General features: G+C 37.2%; 1 protein-coding gene across 3 annotated transcripts; it reads right to left on the bottom strand.

The window, feature by feature from the left end:
• Positions 1-375: 375 nt before the first annotated feature.
• zfand2a (zinc finger, AN1-type domain 2A) lies at positions 376-4,286 on the bottom strand. 3 transcript variants are annotated; one of them, XM_031312869.2, is made up of 10 exons: positions 4,034-4,286; positions 3,114-3,190; positions 2,927-3,021; positions 2,449-2,580; positions 2,220-2,371; positions 2,003-2,122; positions 1,811-1,886; positions 1,639-1,715; positions 1,129-1,259; positions 376-998 (listed from the first exon to the last, which is right to left on the bottom strand). In XM_031312869.2, the coding sequence occupies exons 2-9, from the start codon at positions 3,166-3,168 to the stop codon at positions 1,148-1,150; spliced, it is 819 nt and encodes a 272-aa protein (XP_031168729.1). In that variant the 5' UTR covers positions 3,169-3,190; positions 4,034-4,286; the 3' UTR covers positions 376-998; positions 1,129-1,147. The 3 variants fall into 3 exon arrangements, with proteins under 3 accessions (XP_031168729.1, XP_031168728.1, XP_035852916.1); XM_031312868.2 differs by having other exon boundaries at positions 1,175-1,259; XM_035997023.1 differs by lacking the exon at positions 4,034-4,286 and having other exon boundaries at positions 1,175-1,259; positions 3,114-3,212.
• Positions 4,287-10,914: the final 6,628 nt, after the last annotated feature.

The raw sequence follows: 10,914 nt of genomic DNA, 5'->3' as shown, positions 1-10,914 counted from the left end.
TTTTTTTTTTTGTCCTAACGACTTTTTTTTTTTTTTTAAGCTCAAAGTGTAGCAGGAGTAAAACTGTGTAAAGATGTATACAAATTTGTAGTGAACTAACTTCATCTCACCATTTGTAAATAATAATCCACTTTAAAACAATTTAATTACAAATCTACCGGCATAAAACTGTCAAAAGTTGCTCCCTCTCATATGAAATATACAGAATTCCATGTTAAATCTGTCAAGGCTATTGCATCTTAATCCACAACAGTTCTGTTAGAAGTCCTGAGTTTGAGGTTTGGGAAACAATACCTGCAAAGTTCTTTAACATAAGAATGTATTTAAGACCGGTGCATCAGATCAAAAACTGTTCAAATAAAATCTTGTACACAGTTTCACTTGTACGGTCTTTATTTACAATGTTTCAGTCCTGAGACCTTTGAGATGAAATTTACCTGATGAATGACAGAAGTGTAAATAAATAGTTCAGTGTTCTTGCTCTCATGTGGTCATCACAGATGATGTATTTTGTTGAATAAAACTCACCCAAGTTTATCAGAAACTACCTGAATATTTGAGCAGTGCTATGTAAACAATGAGCTGAAAAAATTATTCCACTTCACACTTGCCGATGTGCCTAAATGGCAGGCCTCAGAGTTAAGCGTGTCTTGAAATCTGAATCAACTGTTCACAATTCAGGGTGGATCTTTTTAAATAATTTATTCCGATATTCATATATGGTAATATAATGGATTTATCATGGTAAGCATATAAAATATGTACAAAGCAAAGCATTAGTAAAAATCACAGATCCTGCTGGGAAAGTATGTGCTTATATTGTAGAAGGCGGTAATATCTCAGCAACTTCCAACAGGAATTTTTCATTTAACAATCATTTATTCTGGATATTGATATCCCAGATGTGCAGGTTCTAGTAGATAATTAGTAAAGCTCGAAGTCTAAATGGTGGTCCGAGATTAAGAGAGGCTGCAGCTGGACTGTTTGGACTCCCTCCCCTAAACAAAGAGAAAATACAGTTAAAAAGACTATCTACACACATTCCATATACTAATTAAAAATGTTTACAAAAGGCAAATTAGTCTTCTGCTAAGAAAGAATGGATTGCCATGACAACAGTGTACCTACATGTGTTCCTGTAAGCATGCTACTGACGACTAAGCTTTCCGGGTACCTGTTGTCTCTGCTGCTGACGTCTGTATTCTTCTTCACTGGCAGCGAGAGCCTGAGCGAGAGCCAGATCCTCCTGCTCCTGAGGGCTGAGACACAAACAAAGAAAACTTAAAGAATCACAGTTAGTAGAGAGAAAAAAAAAAAAAAAAAAAAAAGCACTCAGCAAAACACTCAATAGCAGGTTGGGGAAACTAGGGACAAAACATACAACGGTATCAAGAAGATGAGCTTCATGTGTCTTTGCATGTTTCTTGGGAGTTATTGTGCAAATAAAAAAAGAGCACTTCTTTTGTTTATGTAATCAGATTCATTTAACATTAGTTACACTCCATTGTCACACACACACAGTAATACATCAGTGCTCCTTTTTTAAGTTAAAGGTCAGTGAGAAAAACGCATTCCACTCCATAGCAGCACACTGACACGGGTGTGTTACGAGTCACGTCGAACTGATAGTTTACTCACGTAAGGGCCGGCTGAACAGTCGGCCTCGATTCAGCCAGAGACATCTCCAGAGCCCTTTGTAAAGCCTGCTCCTCCGTCTGCAATGACAGCACCAGAGCAGCTCACTCATGTTCATTTTCCTCTCATTTTGGAATTATTTAATCAGGCGACATCATGTAAACAATGTCCATACCATTCCGGCCTGAAATGATGCTGATGGTGGGATTACATTCTGTGCTGAAATGGAAGTAGGAATCCGCTGGGTAGTGCTGAGAAAGGAAAAAAAACAGGACAACAAAAGTGATTTATCATTTTAGGAGTCTATTTGAAAAAGTGATTAGGTTGTTCTGACACATTTAAAAATCAATACAAAGTCCAAGTTTACCCAGTGCTGTGGCCTCTGTTTGCACTCACACCATTAGAAACCGGTCTTGAGCGTCCTGAACTGGATGAACTAGAACCGGAGGAGGAGGAAGCACCTTGGGCCCTCATTACAGCAGCATTTCTACGACAAAAAAAAAATAAAACAAGTCAGCAATTCTTACTGCAATACTCAGATGAATGCACAACATTATATGAAGATATAGTGCAACTGTACCCACCCTGATTTGGAAAGAAGATTCCCATCAGTCTTACAGTCATGGTCTAGTGGGTGCCGGTGTTTAAGACAGTAATTTAAATGACACTGGTCACAGGTCACTCGCATCATTTCCTTCTGCTTACAGCCTCCTTTAGAACATTTATTTGTGAAAATCTAAAAAGAAAAAATACTTGTCTTAGGGTTTAGATTTTTATTCATTGTAAGGTGAAACACCTCAATTTTATATTTACCTTTCTCTTTCTCTGCGCAGGGTCCGATTTGCAATCCCGATCAATGTGTTCACCAACTTTAATGTCAGGCATCTCTCCTCTCTTGATGGGAATAGGGATATTGCACAAAGGACATACTGGGACCTGGATGTCCTACAAGAATAAAATGAAAATTAAAGATATTAAACAACGACAGTATTACAGATCTTTATAAGGCAAAGATATTACTATGACTACTCTGACCTTAACAGTATAAAGTAATGCAATATCAGGACAGAAGCAGGATATATATCCATTTGCAAAATTGGTGCATGCAGTGGCATTATTTGTGTAATGCATCCTCTAATGTAATCACTTCATAAGTTAGTGTGATTTAATTTGACATTAATATGTTATCCCAAAAACAACCCAAATGAATGACTGTTCTTTTTTGTAGCCTCTAATGTGACGTTGTAAACATAGTACAAACGTGGCACTGTGCTGCACCCAGTCCAATTACCTTTTTGTAGGACGACATGCATTTGTGAGTTGCATAGGTTATGTGGTCCTTGCAGAAAATCTCTTGACAGGCGTCACATTTCATAGGAAGAAAATCTGTAATCAAGTAAAGTTTTAAAATTCAGGTTCAAATCAAACTTGGCTGGATAAACAAACAGACATTTCGATCTTTCCCAAAAGGCACTCACCTAAACGTTTGCAGGACTTCTCAGAGCAGTGCTCTCCTAAATCTGGAAACTCCATCACATAGAAATAGCTCAACAACCTGAAGGATGAAGTGAAGAAAATGTTTATCGTTGTGACACGTTACTGTGTGAACCATAGATATAGAACATAGTCTATATCTATGGTGTGAACACTGAAAAGAGTCCCAGTGAATGCTAGCAAATGGTTAGCTAGCTAGCTATGGAATTAGCCATGTCATTCGTAATCTAGTTTCTGCTAGTATCGTAGCCATCTAACGTTAGATGGCTTAACTATCTTTTAACGTTAGCAACGCAATTTATTGGATGCTGGTTTCGGCTTTCAGTAACGTTAGCTAACGTTAGTTGTCTTTGTCCAGAAAACAGTGGGGAACTAGCTAAACGTTAGGAGTCCTAACAAATAGGTCGCTTGCTTGCTTGCTTGCTTGCTAGCTAGATAGGCCAGGCTAACATGCGAGTAGGTCGGTTAACGTCTTACATAACTAACGTTACAGCTCAAATTATGTCTGCCATACGATCGTAATCAACGTAACAGCAAACAGAAATAACTAGCTGACGTTACTGTGACCAACTCATGATGATACGATGTATTCAAATCGCCATCACAATCCTTGTTTATTAACCACACAAATGCTAGCAGCTAGCCTGTGTGTTTAGCAATAAGTCAATGTATCTCACGTTAATGTTAATCTAAACGCATTATTGAAGTGGGTGAAGACAAACTACGGTATGCGCTTCACTTTCTCCCTATCTAGACTAAACCCCCAGAATAAACATCATTAGCTAACATAGCTAGTTGTTTTTCAACGTTAATCGAAATGTAACGTTACTTTTAACGTTAGCTGACAAAAATAGCGTTACGAGAATCTGACGTTAATCTTAGCTGTCTTTTAATTTTCACTTACCAAATCCCGTTTTCTTGTCGGTGTCGGTCTGTTATAGACTAGTTAAAGACAACGATGTTTTCTTGAATAATCCTGGTTCATTCCGATGTTATCGAGCCTTCCTGACAGCACTTTAACCACAGATCTCTGAGCACCACTGCCTGTTTTGTCTGTTTTCATCAAGTTTTGATGTGTCACGCACGACTCTCCTCCCACGAGAATGACGTAACCTGACGTCAGGAAAATCCCATGTTACCTCAGGTGTGGTTATAGACGATCAATAGAAATGACAGGTACATTCTAGAAAGATCCAGACGTTTACATCTAATTTAATGTCATTTGGCGGACAGTTGGCGCTTGTTGCTGTGCTTTTCTTGTGAGAACAACTACAACTCCTATCCTTGTCTCCCTCTCCGTGTCTTGTCCATTTTATGTTGTAAATTAGGTTTACATATCCTACGTTATACACAGATTAGAAAAGTAAAGCATATTATTATTATTTTTATTTTGAAAGCTCATACAGGAGGTGTTTTATATCGTATCTACCTTGACGTTATCTTGACAAGGCAACCCATATATCTATGTAGAATAATGAGAATGAGGGTCTGCTGTTCTCTTAATACATCCATGCCCTCGAGTGGTCGAGGCTGAGGGCTGCAACACATTAAATTAGTCAAATCAGCATCATGAACACATGATAGCATACCAATACCTCCTGTGAATACTTTCTAAATAAAGTAAGTAACCAAACTTAAACCCAAGTTATTTGGCTACAGAAATATGCTTGTCTTCTAGTAAGAGTATTATTGGTTTGGCTCATATTTTAATCTTAATGTGGTTTGTGCATATCACTGTTCTCCCTTTGGTGAGCAAGATAACCTTTTTTTCAGCCATAATGCAAGTGGCTGGAAAAACGTAGCCTATATCTGTTACACCTATGCAGATGCAAATCAATAGCTGTAGTAATGAGTAAGCATTGCTGAAGTGCAGGACTGTTTTGATTAGGGCAGTAGGCCTACTTTACCTCACCTTTACACATCTGCAAGCTGGGGCGGAGTTAGATGGAGCCATGGGGAAAGTTATGAGATTCCTCAAATACACATTTAAAAGTGTGTACATTTTACAGTATTACATGGGAAATACAATGAGGGATTTCGGGAATGTCTAAACTAGAATTTGACCTCACTGTGTTTCATTGCTGTTTTTAATCTGTTTGATTTTGAGTTGTCCTCTGTCCACTACAGTAAAGGTAATAGACTGAGGAAAGTATTTGACTTCCAGAAAATGTCCTCTCTAAGCCATATTGCCCTCATCGTTGTTTTTTTTTTTTTGTACATTAACAAACATCACTGCACTTTATTACCTGAATTACAGAAAACATACAATATATTCTACTATATTTTATATTTTGCCGTGTATGCAATATTCGGCTACATACGAGTCGATTAATTAATATATTTTGTATTCACTTGTATCAATATAACTTTAACAATAAGTATATATATATATATATCTGTCTGATTCTTAATGAACTCTACCTCAAAGAAGCCTGCAGAGTTGCAATACTTGACTTTGCTTTTGCACATATATATATTTGCACAGCTTTATACACAATGCTGAAGTCATGTATTTGGCCTAAGTATTGTGATGTATATAATGTCTATAGCTTTTGAAAACCATTTACTTCATTGTCTTACTTTGCTGTATTAATCATTTTAAACAGCTTAATCTATTTCCTACCTCTTCAGACGTTTTCTATACCGCTGTAACGTGAATTTCCCCGCAGGGGATCAATAATATAACATCTTATCTTAAATATGCACACCAGTTTCTTTATTCTACTTTTTTTTAGAATTAGCCAAGTTGAGGGTTGATTTAGACTTAATAGTCATCATAAATTCATTCTTGGAAATATAAGGTTCTCTCCAGTGGGTCGACAGCAGCTCTGATAAACTGATCATTGAAGATTTGGAAAGCCAGATGGAAAAATAGTTATGTGCTTTCTATCTTTTTAAAATATTAAACCCCAAAAGAGTCTTTGAAAAGGCCTAAAGTAATATTCATTATTCACAAAAATGTGTGTAACTCAGTTTTATTAAAAAGTGAGATAGAGCCGTATAATTCTAATATCACAATTTGACATCAATTTTTTAAACTCAAGTCCAATCATCCAATCTTTTGACAATATACCGAGAATGGTTTTTAAATGATGTTCCTGAATTTGAGTTTGGACCGTTTTCTCAGATGAGTGAGAATAATGGAGTGAAATCGACCCCAACGTTGTTTTAGATGGCACACAGGCTAAATCTCTTGCAAACTGATAGCTTAACGTGTATTTATTAGAGCATAGAGCTTCTTTGTTTGATGTGACCAGGCTGAGTGGTGTCTTTGCAGGTTTTACCAGTTGATGGCAGCAGGAGTCCTTTAAAAACCACTGAGCTGAGGAGGAACCATGAATAGAGATGGATCCCAAAAGATTTAGTGACTACACATTGCAAATACATCATATCTGCCAGTAAATTGCCACCACATGGTGAAAATCTTGTCTGAGATGGAAGTTTTCTTATTTTTACATTTCATTTTTCACCATGACAGCAGTCAACACTCTATTTACTGCTTTGAAATGATCTTCAATACATAGTAATTGATTAAAAGTCCCAACAGACGGAATTTGAATTAATATTGCATTTATTCCAATGTTATATTATTGCATTCTATATAATATATATGAATATTTAAAGAGGATAGTCATGACTTTTTCAGTGTTGCAATCACGCTCCTGCATATTTTAGCTCTTCAGGAACCAAATTATTATGACGGGAACCACATTATTATGAAGGTATCAATAAAGTAACTGATTTAAATTACATAAATAGAACATATTCCTACTTTTAAGATGTCAAATATAATGTAAGAGTGCATCACCAGGAACTGACAGAAGCCATTACAGAGAGCATAAATTGCTCTTCTGTTCTGCAACACCTGCCTTATAAGCTGCTAACGCTGCATCCAGATGGCACCGCTCTGAAAACACCTGGCCCTCCACAAACATCCCCACAGCTCTCTCACACGCTGTAGACCCCCACACCTCTGCTTTAATTGTTGTTAAAAACAGATTATCAGTCATATTTGAGGATTGCAGAATCTCTCAGCAGTGCAGTTGAATAATGTCTAAAGTATATTTTATTCTCAGGGACAGTGGACATTGATCACAATCACTGTAAATGTGCCAGTGTTAGCCAAAATGCTCATTTTCAACTTTTCATCCGCTTGGGTTCTCAAGGAAGGTGCTGACAAAAAACACTTTGAAAATATGTTTCCAGTACAGTGTAACATGTATTTCAATTTTAGTTTTTAGCTTTGACTTTAGATCTGTGGGGTTTACACTCAGTGAGTATTAAACAACTTCATGACAATATTGGAAAGTTTACTGTAACGTCTATATGATAGTAATAATAAAACAATGTTTTGCATTGATCGCTGTGGGGAAATCAAGAGCAAGAGTTTAGAAGTAAGCCCTTACTCAAGAACATTTTGGCAAACTGGATGTTTCAGACACAAAAAACACGTGTTGTTTGTCCTCTCTCACAGTTTGTCCACCCTGCCACATATTAATTATTGGTCCTGATGTGGTAAACCCCACATTTGTTTGTTATGTTTGTGTCTATGTGTCTGTCAATACTTATGTTTGTGGCACACCATATAAACACTGGAAAGCAAACAGCCACTAGAGGGCACAACAGGTCTTTCTATGCACACTGAAGCAGGTCTTTTGAAGTTTGTGTTGGATGAAGAGGTCAAGGAGACCTAAAGGTCTTTAGGTATACTAGTGCGGCTATATTTATAAGGTGTGAGTGACTGATTCATGACAAAAAGCAGGATGTAGAATGAGAGCGTGATTGTGTTCCTGCAGAATGTGACAGTAAAGTCGACTTATTGAACGACATGATCAAGACAACAACCAACGATGTCCAAAATATACATTATTTGCCACAGTTTTCTGTGAGAAAGAGCAGCAATAGCAACATAAGCCTCAAGTTTGTTGAGCGTGCATCTCAAAAGTTCACATTAAGCTTCAATCTGTCTTTTTGTGTTAGAACATGTTGTCTTGCTTTGCTGCAGTGTAGTTCTACAGTAAATATCTCTCGGGTATATGGTATTTTCTGTACAGCAGCAGATGGCCGGGCTGCAGAGTACAGTCACCGCTCTCTCTACCAGATCTTTTGTAATGTGAGGAAACAGCGAGGGACTGCTAGCTATCCTGCCATCACTTCCAATTTGGCTGCAGTCAGAATAAACTACACAAGCCGAGCAACTAGTTAGTATTTGACGATGATAATAAATAGCTACATTTCTCAGGCCTTGTCTCAACTTTATCCTCAGTTTTTTGGACTTGGATTAGTCTCCAAAGTTTGGTGATGTAAGTTTTGTGAAAGAACTGTTCAGTGCAGATGCATCACATAGTTTATACACCTGCATAATGTGTAGGTGGAAGGTGACATGTAGGGAATTATTACATATCTGTCTCAAGAAACTGTTTTGGGATGTTTGATGCTGTCCAAGATGCTTACAATCAAACAAGCCCATAATTTGCAAGTCTTTCTTATAAACACAGAGCCATGCACAGCAGTTACATGAGCTATAATAACAGACACCCACAGTGACAGGCAGACTATATGCCTATATGCACCTATTCATATTTTCACCCATCCAAACCCGTTTGGGATTATATGGAGGATGGCTTAAAATATGGATAGGCTACACTTTTTTTATATTCCTGTAGAGTTGAATTATTATATTGAAGTTGAATAATAAGCACTGAGTCAAACAGCACACCCTTCATCTGTGGAGCTGTAATTAACGGGGGCAAAATGCAGGCAGTGGCGAAGGAGAGAAAAAAAATGCAAATTATTCTGCACAAAGGCTCCTCACAAATTGGCGTCACCATTTCTCAAATTATATCATTACTATATTTTGAAAATGTTAATCTGTTGAGCGGATTTCCCGGGGGAGTTGAGTAAATTAGTTCTATTTCCGAGACTGCCTCTCTGCAAAGGCACGGCAGCGACAAGCACCTCTGATTTGCTGATTACAATTAGACTCCCCAGTTTGGGCTCCTTCAAGCATTGATAATTTTCGGCATATTAAGCACGTTTTAGCAAAGGTGATAAGTCAGTTTTAATTGAAATGAAATTATTATTCTAATGGAAGTTTGGTTATTATTATTAGGAGGCACTAGTCATTCTAGCTTCATTTTTAATATATAAATGCTGGGGAGTAAAAAAAGATTTTGAAGGGCATTAGGGTGTCAGGATTGAATGAGGTAATTTGAAGGGAATTACTTTCTCTTCTATCAGAAATGAACTGAATTAAAAGTCCAAATCAATCGCTTTCACTTCTCCATTCTACTTTGACAGCGGCACAATTACAGATAATTAGATGGGAGGAAACTTTTAATTGTGGGATTAGAGGGAGAGAGAATTTGTAGGATCAGAGGAAAATTTCGAGGCAGAGTTTCTTGCTTAAAATCGAATCAAAGGATTTGCGAGCTTAAAATGGCATCCAGCTTTTTTTCCTACTGTTTAATTGGAATTGCATCTAGTTCATCCAAATCATCCAAAACAATTAATTTAGATTTAATTCTATAATTATCATCAAATCGAATAATGTGCAACCTAATTTAGATAGTTAAAAATTAACGTCCGTGAAGTTAATTGAGTAATTAAACTCCTAAACTGCTGCCTATTAATTTGCCTGCCTAATTAAAAATGAATTTGATTCTGTGCTGCTAAAGTAAGCATCAGTGTTGGATGGGCATCTTGATAAGACTTGTGTCTTATTTTTTTTGGGGGGGGGGGGGGGGGGTCGGGGTGTATCATTTGAACACTTAGCCTATATCAAGTTGGCAGCCCATGAGTTTCATCTGGTTATCTGGAGTCAGGTGAGCTCCAAAATCCTCTTAGGAGACTCAGACAAACAACACAAAGTTGGCATTAAAGAGACTTATTTAGGGATGGAAAAGATAAAGTGCAACTGGAAGTGGTTGACTTCTATTTGTTTAGCCCCAAAAAGAAACTGTGATTGGTACAAAGGTCTAGAAAACATGTGTGTGAGTTTCTAGGCTGGACATTTGGACTTTTGAACTCTATACATACTGTAAATGAATGAGTGTGCAGAGTTGGTGTGTGTGTGTGTGTGTGTGTGTGTGTGTGTGTGTGTGTGTTAGGGGGACTTTTCCTATGTGCTCCATCAGTGTCAGTGCTGTTTTATCTTATAAAAAATGTATTCTCAAGAGTGACTCAATGATAGTATGACCACTAATACACCCTAACCCTAGATAGTGTATTATATCTAGATGAGATGATGCTTTTGACTTATATCCACTTTACACTTAGAGCCAGACACATGGTATTGTTTTCTGCTACTGTTGCTTCATGTCAAATGTTTATTTTATTAATTAATTAATTATTGTTAAATGTTGTTATAATGACTTAGGTGTTCTCTTAAGTCCACTACTGACCACTAACCACAGTGATGAATTAGGTAGAGAAATTCTTTATCTTATAAAAGGTGCTTAAGGTGAAGGGGTTACAACTAGGTGACAAACCATGTTGTGTTGTTTTAAAAAGGGAAAGTTGTCCACAATATTCTTCCCACAAATATGCATTGTACATTCACGTTTCCTTGTAAAGTAATATAACATATTTTTTATTTACACCTAACACTTGAAAAGAAAAACACTGATCTGTGCTGATGTGTATCTGTCATGATCTCGCAGCCCTCCTGGAGTTTATCTCTTCAGATGGAAAGCTGAATCAATTAGTCTATAGGCTAGTCTATGTGCTCTTATTGATTCAGTGCAACAATACATGCATGCAATAAAGACGATGTGTCCAGCTGCA

The sequence above is a fragment of the Sander lucioperca genome, chromosome 21 (assembly GCF_008315115.2).
Source record: "Sander lucioperca isolate FBNREF2018 chromosome 21, SLUC_FBN_1.2, whole genome shotgun sequence".
NCBI classification, from domain to species: Eukaryota; Metazoa; Chordata; class Actinopteri; order Perciformes; family Percidae; genus Sander; species Sander lucioperca.
This window is presented reverse-complemented; position numbering and strand designations above follow the sequence as displayed.